General features: G+C 42.6%; 1 protein-coding gene across 5 annotated transcripts in view; it reads left to right on the top strand.

Moving 5' to 3' along the window:
• LOC132829851 (protein eva-1 homolog B-like) overlaps window positions 1–3069 on the top strand; it is a 65685-nt gene extending 62616 nt beyond the window's left edge. For all 5 annotated transcript variants that reach the window (XM_060847235.1, XM_060847232.1, XM_060847233.1 and 2 more), the window contains exon 4: window positions 1617–3069. In XM_060847235.1, coding sequence (XP_060703218.1) covers window positions 1617–2077 — 461 coding nt within the window. In that variant the 3' untranslated portion in view covers window positions 2078–3069. The remainder of the gene's footprint in view (window positions 1–1616) is intronic.
• The last annotated feature ends 17904 nt before the right edge of the window (window positions 3070–20973 follow it).

The raw sequence follows: 20973 nt of genomic DNA, 5'->3' as shown, positions 1-20973 counted from the left end.
GTCATGTATTTGTGTTGATATATGGAAAAATTGGAAATAGCATAGTTAGAAGAATTAATCAACATCCCTGACAGTGATTAACATTGAACTTAAAGTCACAACATGGGAGGAAGTCATTCATTTCCTGGCTACTACAGTAATTAAATAGCTACAAGATAATAGCTACAAACTAACTGATGAATGCTTCTACACACACAAAGCCATCATGCTAGGCACACCTTCCACTAACAGCTAATGGGTTTCCACTGACCTGTGATTGGAGGAGCAGCTGATCACCATTTCCTTCCATTCACTTTAAGGGAAAAAACAATGTGCCCAAAAACAATCTGTTTTTTTTTTGGAAAAATGAAGATTCCCTGTATTCAGAAACATAGGTCCCTATGGGCATGAGTTGTAAGCACATTCCATCTTGAATTCAATGTTCATGTGGGGCTGGCATTCTGAGAGGGTGTACAGTCCAAGAGTGATGAAATGTCACGTCCTGGATGAGAGTCGATTATGTTTTGTGGCCCAAATTGCACCTGACCTGGGAAAGGAAAGGTTCAGACAAAAAAGGAATCACTTAAAGTTAGAAGAAGTCAACAATTGTGCATAATAATAATAGTAATAATAATAATAACAACCAGCGTCACAATGAGGAGCTGAAAGAATGTAGAACAGTCAATCAAGTTGCCATAGTCTTATCAGACCATAGGGCTGCTCTCTCATTACAGAGAGATGATTGGTGACATAACCTGAGGGCTACCATACTGCAGGTGAAGGGAGAGATTGAGAAGGAGAGTCCTTTATGGTAACCCCAGCTGATGGGAATTAAACCATGCTGTTGGCATTACACTGCTTTGCAAAGTAATTATCCAGCCAACTGAACCCCATAGAACAGTGAAGCACGTGATCAGGCCCTGTGGCCCACTATGTTTATGTTGACCTCCATACCATTCTAAACTAATCCCATCTCCCTGCACAGGGTCCATGCCCCTCTATTCCCTGCCTGTTCATGCATCTGTAGGGATGCCTGTCAAACGTTGCTATCATTTCTGCTTCTACCACTGACGGTGCATTCCAGACTCTGTGTCATTTCCTTGCGCACGCCCTTTAAACTTTTCCCCTCTCACCTTAAACCCATGCCCCCTCGTTTTAGACATTTCCACCTTGGGTGGGAAAAAACTTCAACTATCCATCCTATCCATGCCTTTCATAATTTTATATATTTCTATCAGGTTGCCCCACAGCCTCCGATGCTCTAACAAAAACAATCCAAGTTTGTCTTGTTTATAGCTAATACACTCCAATCCAGGCAACATCCTGGTAAACGCTTTGCACCCTCTCCAAAGCCACCATATGCTTCCTGTTTTATGGCAAAACTGCACACAGTACTCCAGATGTGGCCTAACTAAAGTTTCACACAGCTGCAACAAGACATGATAACTTTTCTACTCAATGGTCCGATGAAGGTAAGCATGCCCTGTGCCGCCTTTACCAATACTTGTTGCTACTTGCACGGAGAACATCTGTTAAATTTCCAAGTGCAGCCAAACTGCTCTTCAGAAATCCTGTGTTCTTCTGATTGCTGTTCAAGATCCAGATTAACTGAGCAATTTGATCCTACTGTTTTACAGCAAACCCAGAAAAGGCTGCCTTATACTTCATCACTGGGGTGTGTTTTGGCCTGGTGCTGACTCTCTGCCTGTTGGTAATCCGAATATCATGCCATACTCGCACAGCTGCTTCCCCGCCAGCCAAGAAGAAGGTCGAGGAAGGCAGCGAAGAAGAGGATGAGGAGGAAGATGAGGACGAGGAGGAGGAGGGAGACAGCGTGTTGCCCACGACGACAGACCTGACCCTGGGCAACCACACCCAGCCCCACACCAGCTCCAACGTGAACGTCTTCACTTCGGCCGAGGAACTGGAGCGCGCCCAGCTGCTGGAAGAGCGGGAGCGCATCATCCGTGAGATTTGGCGAAGTGGGCAGCCGGATATTCTGGGCAGCGGCTGCCATCAGTTTGAAATGGAGCTGATGCCCAATGGAGGTCAGAGAGAACACCGAACCTGGAGCCCGACCTCAGAGGGCAAGTACTAGGACGGGAAAGGAGAAATTAGCCTTTCTTTCAAGTGATGATAAAGAGAGAATCTTATCAATTAGCCATGAAAAGCAGAGAACCAAAGATGAATAGATGAGAATTTGCACCAGATGGATGGCAATACCAGAAATCAGAAAGCACAAAGAAACAAAATAGAAGCAAAAGACTGCAATATAAAACTTTTTATTTAGTCTAGATTTGTGTTGGTACACCATTATTATGTTAAAGTTACACCTGTCTGATACAGTATATGGATCAGGTGACTCCTTTGATGGGGTAAGAAGCCAATCATTCACCCAGGAAAACTTAATCTGATCAGAAACATTCAAGTATTGACAATCCAACTCTTGTCAAAGAGGCAATGACACAATTACATGCCCTCTTAAATTTGTCAGATTTAACTGTTGCTGTAAGAGTAGCCACTGAAACCAGGGAGCATGTTACTCAACTCCCCAATTCCACTTAGACTGTGACCAATTCAAACTTTATATCCTGTAGTTTTTGTATATTCAGAAACAGTATTTTCTGGTGAGCTCGTGAATGCTTGATATTTTAAAGTGTCTAACTAATGCAATGATCTGGGCCCATTTCCAGAGCCTCATTGCATGTGGTGCTTGGACTCTTTCAGAAATGCACTAGTAGAAAAATGGTACTGGCATTACCCAGAATGGGACCAAGGTGTTACATGTTGCTTACCTGTATAGTCCAATGTTTTCAATGTTGATTTTTCAAATATATCTTGTCTGTATGATCAGAGACATATCTGATAAATCTGTATGGACAGATTGTTACATGTGATTTGTTTAAACCAATGCATTGCATGTGAGGAATAAGTTGTTTTATGTGACTGAGACGTACCTTATTGTTGTTTGTTTTAATAATGCAAAGGATATTTGTGACTGAGGCAAACATCTGGAATTGAAATTTTATAACAATGTAATACAGTTCTTACTCATAATATTGATAGTGAAAATAAATCCTATTCAAAACATTTAATGCCAAGCAGTTAATGTCTTATAAAGATAAACAGACATCTCATCCCTTCCATATAAAAGACAGCTAATCCTTTAATAGCCTCTTTAAAATAAACCACAAACTCTGAATCCCCTGCAGAGATAGATTTTGAAACTTAACCAACCATTTGGAGTAAATAATAACAGCTGTTTGGGAAATCTCAACAAAGAACTTGATTGAAACTGCATATCTAGATGGTCCACTTTTTTTGTAACTGACACCAGATGGTTTATCGATCAAAGTAGAAGTTTAGTTTTTAATTCTTACTGACAGATTCTATCTTTTTTTTTAATGTTTGAAGACCAAAAGATTTCTCTTTTAAAAAACTTCAGATCCTGACATTTAAATGGACGGTATCCATTCTTCTTGTCAACTCTATCAATGTGTGACTCCCACCCTGTGTATTGAGGACCTTGCAGTAGCCCATAGATGGATTGCTCGAGTCTGGGAGGCAGTTTCAATAGTAATTTTCAAAAGGGAATGGGAAAAGCTGAAAGCGAAGAACTGGCTGCCTTTCTTTTGTAGTTCCATCCACTTCTAGAGAGAAGCGTGTGGAGTGCACTGGTATATGTGAGGCCTTCTGGGTATTGCAGGAGCTCCAATGACTTATCTCAGCCCACAACAACATTCCAATTCAAATTTTAAAATTTCATTAGAATATTTGATTTTCAGTGCCCATGAAGTGGCAGATTCTTTTTGATTTGGCTTAATTTGGTTTATTTTGTTTAATATAATTTTTGGACTTCATTGATCACAACATTGACTTTAGGAGTTGGGACATCATGTTGCAGATATACCGGACCTAGGTGAGGCTACTATTGAAATACTGGATACAGTTCTATTTGCCCTATTATAGGATGTTAGAGGGTGAAGAAAAGGTGTACCAGGATGATGCTGAGACTGGAGGGTTTCAGTTATGTGGTGGCACTGGATAGGTTGGGACATTTTTCCCTGGAGTATAGGAGGCTGAAGGGTGACCTTCTAGAGGTCGATAAAATCATAAGGGGCACAAATTAGGTGAATAGCAAAGATCTTTTCCTTATAATAGGGGAGTTCAAAACTAGAGGGCATAGATTTAAGGTGAGACAGAAAAGTTTTAAAAGTAACCTGAGGTACAACTTCTACATGCAGAATGTAGTCTATTGAATGAATAGATGGAATGAGCTGCCAGAGGATGTGTTGGAGGCTGGTACAATTGCAACATTTAGAAGGCATCTGGATGGATATATGAATAGGGAGGGTGTAGTGGTCCAAATGCAAGTCAACAGGACTAACTTAGTTTTGGAAACCTGGCTGGCTAATTTAGTTTGTGAAACCTGGGTGAATTGGACAAAAGGGTCTGTTTCCATGCTGTATGAGCCTGACACCTGCAGGGCAGTGGGGACAAGTCAGGAATTTAGGTGCTTAGTTCTTTCACCTTCTTCTGTAGCCTTTTCTGAGTCCATAAATCATTTTTGGAATAATCCCAGTCCAACCCACAGGGAGACCCAGCACTAAAGCTCTCTCAATTGCCAATCACAGAGAGCCATGGAGATTTGGAAACAGCAACCTGATTTGGAATGTAGTGCAGAGGATGATTACCCTGTAGAAAACCTGCACTTTACCTGTCCTGGGACTGCTTGATGGGACACCGCAGAGAAAAATATTAGTTTGTTTTGTACCTCACCTGCTTGACACTGTAGCTTCCAAACTGGGATCCATGTTCTTCGCTAGCATTAATGTCTCACCTTGATGACCATAAAATTCTGTCTTTGTTTTATGTCCTTCTCTTTCCCATGTATTAATGCTGGTGGGCACCAACAAGAGGCAGAAACTACACATGAATGCCTTCAACATCTTTCAACTGAGGGCCTATTAGTAAGCTGCCATGTTAGCCAATAAGTTGGTTGATTGGTTATAATTAAAATTCCCTTGACAATATGCCACTGAGGTGGGCCCTATGTTTTACTTAGTGAAATATCTGGCTACAATAGACAGCAAAACTGTTTCAACCCTTTCAGCAAAGCTAACATAGTGGAATTTAAAATAGACTCTCGCACTAAGATAATTCTGCGAAGCAAAATAAGAAGGCTTCATTTGTCCTGGCCTGGCCAGGTGACTGTAGCTCTTTAGGAATTGTTTCCTGTAAAATATTGCATTGTAGCTACACTGCAGGACATTCGTGTGAATTTTGGGTCAGTCCGTTACTGTCTCTGAGGTAATTGAAACCTGTGTGAGTGAAGAACTCAAAACAGAGACTTGAGGATTTTTCCAGGAGCATGTCAATGTTGTTCAACACCGTTTCAAACCCGCAGTGCGCCTGGTTGGAAGGGAAAGTGATGCATTGATTTAAACGGTGTGTGCTTCAAGCTCTAAGCTAATAACTCTGTCATTGCAACTATCACCATTGCTTTAGGTTATATTTTATTTAGCCTAATAATAACAATGGTTGAATCAGTACTCATAATGGTTCTGCGTATATGTGGAGCTGCCAGATGTGATCAGGAGTCACTTGGGCCTCATGCAAGGCATTATTTGCAAGATAGCCTGAAAATGCTGTCCAACCATCCTTCCCCACCCCCAACACTTCTAACCCCTCCAATAACCAATCCTACCCCCAAAGTGTTTAATAGACATGATGAGATGGGTGTAATGTGTGAGAAGTGTTAGGTGGCCTGCAGCAGAACTGGCTGCTAGATTGGTTAAGAGCTACAATCAAGCATGCTGGGAATTTTGGTCAATCTAGTTTAAACCCTGACCTCTGTTAAAACTGCAGTCAGGACATTTTGTGAGCTGCAATTTTCTGTGTTGACAAAATAAGGCAAGAAAAAAGGTTACTTTAATTAACTTCTGAGTCAGTTCCCTGCCTTTTGCCTGTCACACGAGGGACGAAGGCCTGGGTAAAAGGGTTTAAGTACTCTTTTTCAGATACCACTCTGCAGTGTCAATGAGGCAAGCCATTGAGAGAGATGGAGATCTGTGTTCCTTTGTGAATACAACATTTGAGAATGTGCTATTTTTTCCACTTCTCAGTCTCAGAATCTCACACACATGAATGTTTCCAGTCACAGCAGCTGGTTTTCTTGTGGGCGGATTGAAAAGCAAATTATTTCTTTTTTTTTTAATCCAGAAGTGCTCTTACACAACTGAACCGTTTTTTTTTTCTTTGCCCGTCACTAAATCACCTGTGGTATTTTATTTTCCATTTATCACCCACCAGCAGTAAATCGCTTGTTGTCCAATTTGATCATTTTATGTTTGAAGGCTGTTGAGGCCAATACAAACCACCGAAGGTGAGGGAGAGGGGGAGAGACAGGATCATTTTCTTAGCAAGTGGGATGTTGTTGAATCCTAACGCAGGGCAAATTAGAGGAGAATGAAAATATTTTCTGAATCAATCTGTTCAGAGATGTCTTTACACACCTTTGGAACAAGTGGGACTTGAACCTAGTCCTCCTGACTCAGAGATAGGGGCTGTTGTGACACAGTGTTAGTGTCCCTATGTCATAGCTGCTTTTCTTTCCTCCCCTGTTTTATGTTTGATAGTGTTATTACATGCAACTGAATGACTTTCCCACCACCAAGTCACCATGACTTTTTTTTAGTTCTTAGCCACCACACCAGGAATCACTCATGCGCCATTGAGGTTGTTTAACAGTTTAGTTCATGAATTGCAGCCTCCGACCCTCACCATGTGACCACACTCTCCATCATCACTCACCTCTGGTCTATGATGCTTAGAGATTCTGGGTTCCAGGTCAGTGCATTATCACCAGCAACCACCACCTCTCTGGTGGTGCTGTTGAGCAATGGCAGCCCCTGTCAGGTGAGATGCCCTTGTCCTTGGGGGTTGAAGGGGTCCTTCATTCTGTGGCCTCCGGCTGTCCCTTTAACTGCCTTATTGATATTTAAGAAGGCACTCCTTCCCTAAAAGGTGCTCTCACTGGATCTCCAGGAGGTGGGCAAGAGTCTGGGATCCCCACAACTTCCATTAAGTTCTGCCAAGACACATAGTGACACACAAATGGAGATTATGATACAGGCAGATGCAGATAATCACACAAACACAGGTATGAGTGGACACAACAACATAGATATGCAGCCATACAAGCCAGAAGCGAAACCCAGTAAGACTAGCGAATGACACACTCAAATCTAATTCATCTTGACATATACAAAATGGAGGACCAGTATGTTCATTTCCAAGTATTACTTATTTCTTCTACTGGTTCCTCCCTCTGGGAAACAAATGTTCACACAGTTACAGATGTGCACAAACCCACACACGCGCGGGTACACACATAACACATTCACACACATACCAAGCTTCATATTCCAACAAACATTGCATATACACAAACACAAACACACTGTGAGAACATTCTTCTGTGTGTATGTTCAGATTTAAAAGGTTACATTCACATAAAAAGCTTGAACTACTCATAACTCTGGAGTCTTCAGTTTTAAATCCGAGATGGGATCTGTGCCAAATGGTTCCACATGTTAATTTGGAAAGAAAACGTTTTGCACTGTTAACGCTTTCATTGCAGGTTTCCATGACTGTGGGTGACATTGGAGTTCTCAGATTTTTACAGAATGTTGTAAGTCAGATGCAACTCCATATCTGAAGGTTTACAGCAGTAGATGGAGGCCGTTTGACCCATTCAGTTTCTGTACTTAGAGTCATAGAATAATAGAAACTTACAGCATGAAAACAGATCGTTCAGTCCAACTCGTCCATGACAACCAGATATCCCAACCTAATCCAGTCCCACTTGCCAGCACCTGGCCCATATCCCTTCAAACCCTTCCTATTCATTTGCCCATCCGGTGCCTTTTAAATGTTGCAATTGTACCAGCCTCCATCACTTCCTCTGGCACTCATTCCATACACGTACCATCCTCTGCGTGAAAATGTTGCCCCTTGGGTACCTTTTATATTTTTCCCCTCTCACCCAAAACCTATGCCCTCCAGTTCTGGGTTTCCCCCACCCCAGGGAAAAGACTTTATCTATCTATCCTATCCATACCCCTCATGATTTTGTAAACCTCTATAAGATCACCCCTCATCCTCCGATGCTCCAGGGAAAACAGCTCCAGCCTATTCAACCTCTTCCTATAGCTCAAATCCTCCAACCCTGGCAACATCCTTGTAAATCTTTTCTGAACCCTTTTAAGTTTCACAACATCCTTCTGATAGGAAGGAGACCAGAATTGCACACAACATTTCAAAAGTGGCCTAACCAATGTCCTGTATAGCCACAAAATGACCTCCTAACTCCTGTACTCATTACTCTGACAAATAAAGGAAAGCATACCAAACGCCGCCTTCACTATCCTATCTATCTATGACTCTACTTTCAAGGAGCTATGAACCTAACAAAAGTTACTATTTAATTCAAATAAATACATTCTAACTGTGAGCAACTATAATCCATTGCGATATAGCTCTACTGAGACTTTAATCCTCCTATAAACTGCCCTGACGCACGCACAACCAGACAACCACACTCATGTCAGGCTCTAACAAAAGAGAATCTAACCACCACGACATTTGATGGCATTACTATCACTGAGTTCAACCAACTGGAGTTACCTTTGAACTGAAACTCAACTGGACTCTCCTCATAAATTCAGAGGATACAAGAGCAGGCCAGTGTTTAGGAATACTGCAGTCAGTGACTCACCTCCTGACTCCCCCATCTACAAGGCACAAGTCAGGAATGTGATGGAATACTCCACTTGCCTGGATGGGGGCAGCTACAGTATAATTCAAGAAGCTTGACACCATCCAGGACAAAACATCCCAATTGATTGTCACTACATCCACAAACATCCACTCCCTCCAACACTGACACTCAGTAGCAGCAGTGTGTACTATCTACAAGACGCACTGCAGAAATTCACCAAAGACTTTTAGGCAGCCCCTTCCAAATCCATGGCCATTTCCATTTAGAAGGACAAGGGCAGCAGATACGTGGGAAACCCAGCACCTGCAAGTTCCATTCTGAACCACTCACCATCCTGCCTTGGAAATACATTTATTTTGCAGTCGCTGGGTCAAATTCCTGCAACTGCCTTCATAGCAACAGTGACAGTATACCAAATGGACCGCAGTGGTTCATGGAGCTATCTCACCACCACCTTAGTATTGAGTAATAATTGCTGAACCAACCAGTGACATCTACATCCCATGAATGGGTTTTTTGAGACTGGCTGTTCCATGCAGGTGAATGGACTGGGAAGGCAGATTTGTGATGAGAGAATCCTTTGAGCTTGTCAGTACTTTCTGCTCCTTGATCCTCCTCCTCCATGTGCTTTCACTTACTTTCAGGAGGCACCGGGTGTCTGGTTCACATTTAGGAAGTCTGGCCACAGTTGTATACTCCTTTTTAAAGAGGGACCTAGTAGTATTGGAAGTGGTTTACAGAAATTGCAATCGGCTAATTCCTTGGTCAAAAGGGTTATCTAATTAGATTAGATTACTTACAATGTGGAAACAGGCCTTTCGGCCCAAAAAGTCCGCACCGACCCACCACCCACCCATTCCCCTACACCTAACACTACAGCAATTTAGCTTGGTCAATTCACCTGACCTGCACATCTTTGGACTGCGAGAGGAAACCGGAGCAAACCCACGCAGACACAGGGAGAACGTGCAAATTCCACACAGTCAGTCTCCTGAGTCAGGAATTGAACCCGGGTCTCTGGCACTGTGAGGCAGCAGTGCTAACCACTGTGCCACCATGCCACCCATACTGTGGAAAGGTTCAACACCGTGGGAAAAAAAATAAAGTCTCTGGCCTATTGGTTAAGAGTATCACTTAGGGCAACTACTGCGGGGATGAAAATAAAGTGGTTTCTTCAGGTGGATTTTACTGCAAGGCCAATAGGGACAGCTCCTGGCCGTTTGGAAAGCTAATGGCTTCTCCCAAACATTCACAACCCACAAGCTGTTCGGTGACCTAGGAGTCAATCACAAGCCAATCACAGGCAGAAAGCTTTTGCCATCGATAACTATGTAGCAGCCTTCTGGCTGCTGAAGCACAGATAGATCGCTAACTTGGCCAAACAGCAAGGGATGTTGGGTATGTTGGCAAGTAGAACTCTGAAGTCACAAAACTCACACACCAGACACAGTGCAAACAAGACAGCCAGATGCTAATGACATCAGCATAATGAAAAGGGCAACTCTTATCCTGGACAGATGTATCCATAACAATTTATCCACTAAACAAAAGACAACTCAGACAGAAAGGCACCAGGCCCTGCTCCACAAAGAAACTGACAGTAACATGCCATCTAAATGATTGACTCGGTTTCAAACTATTAATTATTTCTCCCTAATTGACCAGAATGATAGAAAGTTTCAGAAAATGATCTTAAAAGGTATAAAGACGGTTTTTGCAGACCACTCTCTTGGAATCTTCTGAGGCTTTTCCAAGGACACCAGGATAGCATGAGGCAGAGACCAGCTGACCATCCAGAGAGAGCGATAGAGAGAGAGAGATAGAAAGAGAGGAAGAAAGCAGTTTCACAGACCTAGACGCAGATCCAGAGAGAGAACAACTGTGTAAATCTACAAAAGACACGGGAAGTATTGTAACCTTAAGGGGCCAATAGGATTAGGGACAGTAGGTTTAGTAACAAAGGCTATTGTAACTTTGTTCCTAATAAAGTTGGGACTGCTTTGCATTGGTACCGGCTTGTACTTGAACAAGCAGCTGTGTAAACAGCATTTGCAATGAGGTTCGGGTAACTTTAGTTTGAAAGGTACAGCAGTCTTTCAATAAATTCTGGCTTTTGAAATGTTCCTTGTTCCACTTCAGTCCACACTCATGAGTACAGAAAACTAACAAGTCTTCACCCTATTGAATTTTGTTACCACTGCTCCCTCAGGGAATGCATTCCAGATCCCAGCAAGTTGCTGCCAGTCAGGCTGTGATTCTTTAGGTCACGGTTCTTGGCATGAATTTTGATCAACATTCTCCAGAAATAATGTTGTGGTAAGGCTGACCTCCACTGTGGGGGGCAAGCTTCACCGTTTATCCTACAATTTAAAGAGGTGGTGCTATTTAATCAGAGAAGCCTTCTTGTCATCCCACTTTCTGAAATGCACTGCTTCTAAGGATCAGTTGATGGTATAAATGCTGCTGTTTACTTGTGGTCTGGGAGGGACGAAGTAGGAAAAGCCAACAGTGAGATCCAGTGTCAGAGGCTGAGGGGGTGACCTTCTAGAGGTTTACAAAATCATGATGTGTATGGATAGGATAAATAGACAGGTCTTTTCCCTGGGGTGGCGGAGGCCAGAACTAGAGGGCATAAGTTTAGGGTGAGAGGGGAAAGATTTGAAAGGTACCTAAGGGGAAATGTTTTCACACAGAGGGTGGTGCATGTATGGAATGAGCTGCCGGGGAAGTGGTGGAGGTTGGTACAATTACAACATTTAAAAGGCATCTGAATGGGTATGTGAACAGGGATATGGTCGAAGCTGACAAATGGGACTAGATTAGTTTAGGATATCTGGTCGGCATGGACGAATTGAACTGAAGGATCTGTTCCCATTCTGCACATATCTATGACTCTAAGACTCTATGGCAGACATTATGTTTTTCAGTGATACCACACAGATATATTGATGGAGCTGCTGGCCTAGACTCTCAGATCAACTGTCAGCCCATCCTGATTTTAGCCAGTGCATTGTCACATTTGCTCAGCCATTCTCAAACCCTGAGACCACCTGACCCGCACTCACGACTGTTGCATTCTGTCCCCTCCTCTGAGCGGACATTGACAAATTGAGAGGGTCTAGGGAATTTGGAAATTTCCTAATTCAAGCTGACTGCTTCAATAATGAAAACCAATCCAAAGTTTCAGAACGGGATCAAGATTGAAAGGTACTGTATTCTTGACACAAGAAAGGTGGGAGTGACAAGGAAGAACACAAAGAAAGACCTGTAATAGGTGGCGGTCAGGAGAGATTAAATGACAAAAGATTTCATCATACGGAAGGCTAAAGGAGTGATAGTGGTTTCTACAACCTCCTATATTCCGATTATAGCAGCACGGTGGCACAGTGGTTAGCACTGCTGCCTCACAGCGCCAGGGACCTGGGTTCAATTCCCATCTCAGGCGACTGACTGTGTAGAGTTTGCACATTGTCTGCATGGGTTTCCTCCCACAGTCCAAAGATTTGTAGATCAGGTGAATTGGCCATGCTAAATTGCCCATAGAGTTAGGTGTAGGGGTATGGGTGGGTCGGTGTGGACTTGTTGGGCCGAAGGGCCTGTTTCCACTGTAAGTAATCCATACCATAAGCGTTTCATTTCATCTGTTTGTCACTCCAAGTGTTTGAGCTCAAGCCATTGTGTTCAGGAATGTCACTGACCTTATCGCCTCCTTCTCTACTTTATAGTCCCCAAACAAACCAGCCTGACATCCTTCCTGAGATTCACAAACAGCACTGTGCATTGTTTCAGCTTGTTCCTGCCCCACTGAAGGATCCTATTTCTATCTTCATTCTACATTCTTCCCCTCCTTTGTCCTATCTCCCCCCACCTGCATTTTGACTTCTTTGATGTCCTCGTGCCATTTCAACAATCTCCAGTTTCCTGGTCGTATTTGCCTCCTCTTCAGTTAAATTTCGCCACTTCAATGTCTCTCATTAGGATAGCCTGGGTTCTCCCCTTCTCCTCCTTGAACATAAACCTGAACAGACACAGTCAGTAGCCCCCTCCTCTGCCTTGCTGAGCTTGATTTCTCATTGAATATTTTCCCCTTTAACTTGACTCACTTCCTACAGATACAAGGTGTTACTGTTTTTGACTGTACGGATCCTTGCAATGTGGGATTCAATCTGTATACAATGTGGGGTATATAACTGGGCCTTCCTGTATAACTGGGCCACTACAAGATAGGAGCAGAAGTGGGCCATTAGGCCCATTGAATCTTCTCCAACATTCTATCATCCGACAATCCTTAACTCCACTTCCTTGTCTACCCCTTTTAATCATTGATTTCTTATTGATTAAAAGCCTGTCCATCACAGCCTTGAATATCTTTAATATCTTAACTTATATACAGCCTTCTACACTAAAGAATTCCACAGATTCCTGCCTTCTGAGAGAGGACATTCCTCCTCATTTCTGTCTTAAATGGGTGATCTCCTATTCTGAGATTATGCCCTTCAGTCCTACACCTCCACAAAGGGAAACAGTATCTCAGTACCTACTATGTTAAGCCCCCTTAGAATCTTACATGTTTCAACTGAAGGCACCTTTATTTCTTCAAAACTCCAATATGTAGAAGGACAATCTACTCCACCTCTCCTCATAGCAGCGCTCTGAAAACTGGCTCTTCAAAATAAACCTGAGTAGCCTTATATTTAATATCATATTGAACACATAGAATATGGAACAGTACAGCACCGGCCCTTTGGCCCACGATGGTGTGCCGAGTATGACGCCAAATCGAAGTATTCACTTCTGTCTGCCCGTGGTCCATATCCCTCCTGGCATTCATGTCCTTAACTAAAAACCTCTTAAACACCTCTACTGTATTTGCCCCCAACAGTGTGTTCCAGACTCCTACCACTCGCTGCGTAAACAGCCCCCCACCCCCCCCCCCCCCACCCCGTCACCTTAAATCTATGCCTTCTCATTTTAGACATTTCAACTCTAGGAAAAAGATTTTGAATGTCTATCCATGAATCACGTAATTTTATAGAATTCTATCAAGTCTTAGGGTGTAGATTTGATATCCAGATGTTTCATTACCTGGCTAGGTAACATCATCAGTGGTGACCTCCAAGTGACACGAAGCTGTTGTCTCCTGCTTTCTATTTATACCTTTCTCCTGGATGGGGTTCCTGGGGTTTGTGGTGATGTCATTTCCTGTTCGTTTTCTGAAGGGTTGATAGATGGCATCTAAATCTATCTGTTTGTTTACGGCGTTGTGGTTGGAGTGCCAGGCCTCTAGGACATGTCTTTGCTTAGCTTGTCCCAGGATAGATGTGTTGTCTATCAAGTCTTCTCTCAGCCTCCGTCACTCCAGAGAAAACAATCTGAGTTTTTGATTAGATTCCCTAAAGTGTGGAAACAGGTCCTTCGGCCCAACCAGTCCGCACTGACCCTCTGAAGATAACCCACCCAGACCCATTTCCCTCTGACTAATGCACCTAACACTACGGGCAATTTAACATGGCCAATTCACCATGCTGCACCTTTATAAGACCTTCTGAAAATCCAAATAAACTAAGTCTATGGTTCCTCTTTATCTATCCTGTTTGTTACCTCCTCAAAAAACTAAAATAAATTTGTCAGGCATAATTTCCTCTTGATGAAACTCTTTTTGATTTTATGATGTGTTTTTAAATGCTCTGTTTTTAAATTTCCCAATGACAAATGTTAAGCTAACTGGCCTCTTGTAACCTATTTTTGTCGCCTCTCTTTTTGAATAAAGACACTCCATTAACAGTTTTCCAGTTCTCAGGGACATCTCCCCATCTTAAGGATCCTTAGAAGATTATAACTCGTCCATCCACTATCTCTGAGCTACTTCTTTTAAAATCCTAGGGTGAATCCTAACAAGTTGGGAATTTATTAGTCTTTAGCTTCAGTCGCTTCTAGTGATGTGTTTATTTCATCCCCCGCTTTGTGATCGTTGATTATTTAGTAGTTTGGGGATTCTATCTCCTCTCCCATGAAGACTGATGCAAAGTATTTATTCAATCCTCTGCCATTTTAAATTAGATTTACCCTACAGTATGGAAACAGGCCCTTCAGCCCAACAAGTCCATACCGACCCTCTGAAGAGTAACCCACCCAGACCCATTCACTATATTCACCCCTGACTATGAGCAATTTAGCATGACCAATTCACCTGACCTGCACATCTTTGGATTCCTTGGTCCCCTTGTTTTTTTTCCACAGCCTCATCCTCTAATAGGCCAATTTTTCCTCTGACCTCTCTTTTTATTTTCATATATTTAAAGAAGCTCTGACAACCCATTTTCATATTACTTGCTAGTTTTCCCTCATAGTTATTGTCTTTTTGCTGCTCCTCTTTTGTTTGTCTTTCAAGCTTCCTAACTTCTGGTTTGCTACTAATCTAAGCCATGTTCTATCTTGTTTTCTTTCTCTTTGATGCTATCCTTAACTAATCATGCTCAGTTTATTCCTTTCCTGGAATCTGCCTGCCTTGCTGGGATATATCTTTGCTCCATCCCTAGATCCTTATTCTGTTACATTGGTAACTACCTCAGTGTTACGTCTTGATCATGCCCGCTACTGAAAAAAAATCTTCATCAACATTGCTTTCAATTTCCACCCTTATCTTAGTTTCATAATTCATGTTTACATTCTGTGGAGTTGACTGCATCTATTTTTGGGGAAGGCTTTCAACTAATGTTCATTAGAACCCACTGACCAACTAAACTACCTCATGCCCCAATTCCAATATGGCATCCATTCCATTCTGCTACTTTCTCCAACTCTGCTGATTCCACCATCCACTACAATATTTCTGATAAATCTTATTTTTTTGTTCGAAACAAGGCTAACATGAACCCTCACACTGTATCGGACCCAATTCCTGCACTGCATTTACCCACTCCACCTCCCTTCCAGAATCATGATAGGGTTACCCATTACCTCACCCTCTAGCCTCTGTACTCAAAGGATCATCTTCTGCCATTTCATCACCTCCAGAATGATGTCACCAAGCAAATACATCTTCCCCTCTCCTCCATTTTCAGTGGGAAAATTCACTCCACAAACCATAGTCAAATTACCACAACGTCCCTCCTCAAGAGACAAAGATAAACAAAGGAATTGTAACAATTGACCCTTTACTTTCTTTCTGTTCATTGTCTGCAGTCCCAAGTACACATTCCAAGCAAACTATCAATTTACTGAACTTCTTTCAATTCAGTCTGTCTTAGCTCCTCCTAATTTGGTCTCCTTAACATGGCTGAGTATTTCCAGCATTTTCTCTCTTTATTGCCATTTGCCTGTTGTCCTGAGAGCTTGATGAAAACTGAATAACTTTCCAGGTTGCCTTGGAGTCAACCATGTTGGTATAGGACTGGAGTCACATCCCGTCTCAGATCAGTGAAGGACAGCCTTCTCTAACGGCTATTCTATAATAATCTTAGCACTTCACCACCACCTCTTCCAGCTTTACTACCTAGTAAAATGAAATAATGGTAATAAGTGATTCAAATACTCATACTGCTCTGGTTAGATGTGAACTTGTAGCTACTCAGTTACTGACCTAACAGCATAACCATGTTATGTTGCTGAGTTATAGCTCCACACAAAATGGAAGGAGCCATTTTCACAAAGGTGCCTAGGCTTTGAGTGGTCATTTGGGCTATTCCAGGAGGATTATGGGTCAATACCAGCTTTTATTGCTAGTCTCCTAATTGACTTTGAAAAGGTGGGAGTGAGCTTCCTCTTGAACTGCTGAAAACCTTTCGGTGTATGTAGACCCACAATGCCGTTAGGAAAGCAAGTTCCAGGGGTTAGACTCAGCAATAATGCAGGAACAGTGATACATTTCCCAGTGAGGATAGCAAGTGGCTTTGAGGGAAACTTGCAGATAGTCGTGTTCCCATGTGTCTGTTGTGGTCACAGGTCTGGAAGATGCTGTGAAGGGAGACATGGTGAGTTACTGCAGTGCAACATATGAATGGTCCAGACTGTTGCCACTGTGCATCAGTTAGGGTGATGGGTGGGATGCCAATCAATCTTTAACATCATGTGGGGCATGGATAGGGTGAAGAGCCAAGATCTTTTCCCCAGGGTAGGGAAGTCCAAAACTAGAAGGCATAGGTTTAAGGTGAGAGGGGAAAGATTTAAAAGGGATCTGAAAGGCAATTTATTTTCACACAGAGGGTGGTGTGTGTATGGAATGAACAGCCAGAGGAAATGATGGAGCCTGGTGTAATTACAACATTTAAAAGGCATCTGGATGGGTATATGAATACGAAGGGTTTGGAGGGATATGGGCCAAATGCTGGCAAATGGGACTAGATTAATGGAGGATATCTGGTTGACATGGACGAGTTGGACCAAAGGATCTGTTTCCGTGCTGTACATCTCTATCACACTATGACTGCATGAATGCCAATCAAGTGGGTTGTTTTGATCTGGATGGTGTCAAGCTTCTTGAGTATTGTTGGACCTGCACCCATCCAGGCAAAACTGGAGTCTCCCTGCACTCTCTTGCCTTGAGTCTTGTCAGCCAGACATCTGTTAACTTGGAACAGATCAGGAATGTGGAGACACGGAAGCTGGAATTGCTTTCTTTAGATCAAGGAAGATTAAGGTAATTTATCACATTTGTCGTTAATAAGCCTTTGAATTGAGCAAATTGCTGTGTTTGCCTCTCAGATGATGTGTTGATTGACTTTAGGCTGTCTGAACTGATCGTCACTGAATGGTAATAGAGCTCTGTAGATAAAGAGCCATTTGCCTTATTCAGTCCCAAATGGTTTGATCCCAACTTTTCAAAGTTAATCAGAAATTCTGCTCATGTTTTCCCGGCACAACGCTGAATATTTGTGGAGGAGAGGGGTGCAGTATGGGGAATTTCCTGTTTATGCAAAGCTATTTGGTTTGTCTGTTTTTAAAGAAAAACTGCAGTTGACTATTCTTGGAATGAAAAATTCCCAGCTTCCTTGTTCCCTTAATTGGAAGCAGCCGTGCTGGAACCAAGCCTGCTCCCAGCCATGTTCCCGAAATGCTGTTGCCCTGACGACCCTGAGATGGCTTGCTTCCAGCTCATGTTCACATCAGCATTTCTGCCAGGAACCAGCAGATTGACGAGAGATCCAATCCCACAGCTTAGTTTTACAGTGGGCTTTGCTCCCTCCAAATGACTAATTTTAAAAGACATCCACCACAATTGCTCTATTATAAGGTTTTATAAACTGTAGCTTGGCAATTATGTCAAATTGAGGCCTATTTTTAACTAGAGGAATTTGAAAAAAAAATGCGTTCAGGCTGTTTTAAATTATAATTCCACCAGTTTTCTCACAGACCTGAAGACTGAAGAGCAAAGGAGCGCAGGACAGGTGGATGAAATCATGAAAACACCGTTGCAAAAATAATCATGAGGTATTGCTCAGGACTCTGGGGATACAGGTTCGAAACCCAGCTGTCAGCCGACAGAGTATAAATTTGGTTTCTAAAATAAAGTTGTTCATGGGATGTGGACACTATCGTCTGCCCATCCCTAGTTGTCCTTGAGAAAATGGTGATGTGCGAGTGGGTCATGTCTTTTTGTGGCTAGTTGATGTTCATGTATCCTGGTGAGTAGTTTTCTGCCTGTTTGTCTAATGTAGTGTTTGCTACAGTTATTGCAAGGTGTTTTGTAAATGCCATTAGTTTTGCTTGTTGTCTGTATATGGTCTTTCAAGTTCATTAGCTGCTGTTTTAGTGTGTTGCTGGGTTTGTGGGCTACCATGATGCCATGGGGTCCGAGTAGTCTGGCAGTCATTTCTGAGATGTCTTTGATGTTGGGGAGAGTGGCAAGGGTTTCTGGATGTGTTTTGTCAGCTTGTTGGGGTTTATTGCTGAGAAATCAATGGACTGTGCTCATTGGGTGCCCGTTCTTTTTGAATACACGGTGTCGGTGATTTTCCCCTGCTCTGCATGGCTCCTCTGTGATGCAGTGTGTGGTGGCTCATTGAAATAATGTTCTAATGCAGCTTTGTCTGTGGGTGTTGGGATGATTGCTTCTGTAGTTCAGTATTTGGTCCGTATGTGTTGTTTTCCTGTAGATGCTGGTTTGAAGATCCCCATATGTCGAAGGTATACCCGCAATGCTGTTAGGGAGGGAATTCCAGAATTTTGACCGGGTGACAGCGAAGGAACGGCAATATGTTTCTAAGTTGAGATGGTGAGTGTTTGGAGGGGAACTTGAAGGTAATGGTGTTCCCATGTATCTGCTGTCCTTCTAGATGGAAGTAGATTTGGAAGATATTGTATAAGAAATCTGGGTGTCATTAGCAGGTCTAATTTCTGCAATTACGTTTTTTCTCATATTCCAGATTATTCAGAAACAATTTGTACATTGTCAGTCAAGTCAAGTCACTATAGTGTTACCAGACCATAGGGCTACTCTCTCATTAGAGAGAGAGAGAGAGAGAGAGACGACAGGTGGTGGTTTAACCTAAAGGTCACCATACCTCAGGCGAGAGGAGAAGTTGAGAAGGAGAGTCCTTTATGGTAACCTCAGCTTGTGTGGGGATTGAACCCACACTGTTGGCATCACATTGCTTTGCAAACCAGCCATCCAGCCAACTAAGCTAAAATTGCACAAATTATGCAAATACTTGAATAGTAGATTTAAAACCGTTTTATCAGTAACTCAAAATTTTTTGCACTAACTTAAAACTAGCCAGCCAAAAGGTAAGGATTATACCATCAGTGAATGGAATACCACAATGAAAGATTTCATTGTTCAGGTATGATCTTTAAATAAGACTTGCCCAGAGAGTTTCCATACATAATAGTTTCCCTTCAAAGCCCATTCTAAGCCTTCTAATTCACATGTATTGTCAATGATCCAAGACATGTATTGAGCTATCATTGGAACTATTTCCTTTCTTGCTTCTCTGCCATTGCTCTCTGTTCATTAATTCTTCAGTAATTCTGGAATTGGAAGCCAGCGTCTTCGATTGTTGTAAAACCCCATTTGGTTCACTCAGGTTTTCTGTGTAAGGAAAGCTGCTATCCTTACAGGTCTGTATGTGACTCCAGGTCAATAGTAATAGTTTGGGGAGATGGTGACACGATGGTAATATGACTGGATTAGTAACCCAGAGGCCCAGTTTAATGATCTGGAGTCATGGGTTCGAATCCCACCACAGAATCACAGGCGTATTATGGTGCAGGAGGCGGCCATTCGGTCCATCATGCCTGCACCCAGTCTTCAAATGGCCATCGTTACTCAGTGCCAATCACCTGCTAAAGGGCTTTTGCCCAAAATGTCGACTCTCCTGCTCCTCGAATGTGGCATGACCTGCTGTGCTTTTCCAGCACCACACTCTCAACTCTAATCTTCGGCATCTGCAGTCCTCACTTTTGCCCAATCGTAATACATGACTGCCCAGTGACACTCACACACCCCAGAACAGAATTAACAAAGACAGTCTACCTAGAGCTGTCATAGGTATTGTGGGCCAAATGGCCTCCTTCCGTGACATAAAACTTCATTTCTGATTCTATATGTTATAAAAAATACATTTCACAACCTTATAAATACTGTATCTTGTATGATGCACTATTTAACAGTTCTCATCTAAAATGACAATGTTTGATGCACAGAGGTCAGGCACTTTTTTAAATATAATTTCCAGTGTTTTGCATGTGTTTAGACTGAGACATCATTCAAATAATTTTCAACACCTTAAAAGTGATCTAACATTCAGGCGAATATCCTGCACACGTTTGAGATGGCATTTTGTGAAGTATTCCTCCAGCTCCCAAGATTGTCAGTGTGCTCTTTGGTTCAATGTTCTCTGTGCTTGTCAGCTCAGACCTCTGCTGGGTCCATGCAATCACCTCTTGGGTGTTAGAAAATTGAAAGTTTTTTTCTAGACACGGTGTGTAGGGGAGGTTTGTCCCTCCCATAACCTCCACTAAGTTCCTTTAGAGAGCACCTTGCACCATGTCTAAGGGAAAAGGTGCTTGTCGGATGAAGTACAGGTTGAACACAAAACAGTACAGCGTGGGTTCCTTTCTAACACCTGACTGCAGGCTCAATGGATTCTATGTTAAGACAAGATGGCAATGCAATGAACTAGCTGATAGATAATCAGGACAGAGGATTGAAATAATCTGGGCCAGAAAGACTTGCATTTGTTTAGCACCTACCACAGCCTCAGGCTCTCTCT

This window comes from Hemiscyllium ocellatum, chromosome 30, assembly GCF_020745735.1.
Source record: "Hemiscyllium ocellatum isolate sHemOce1 chromosome 30, sHemOce1.pat.X.cur, whole genome shotgun sequence".
NCBI lineage: Eukaryota > Metazoa > Chordata > Chondrichthyes > Orectolobiformes > Hemiscylliidae > Hemiscyllium > Hemiscyllium ocellatum.
The sequence above is the reverse complement of the archived record's forward strand: the minus strand, read 5'-3'. Positions and strand labels throughout refer to the sequence as shown.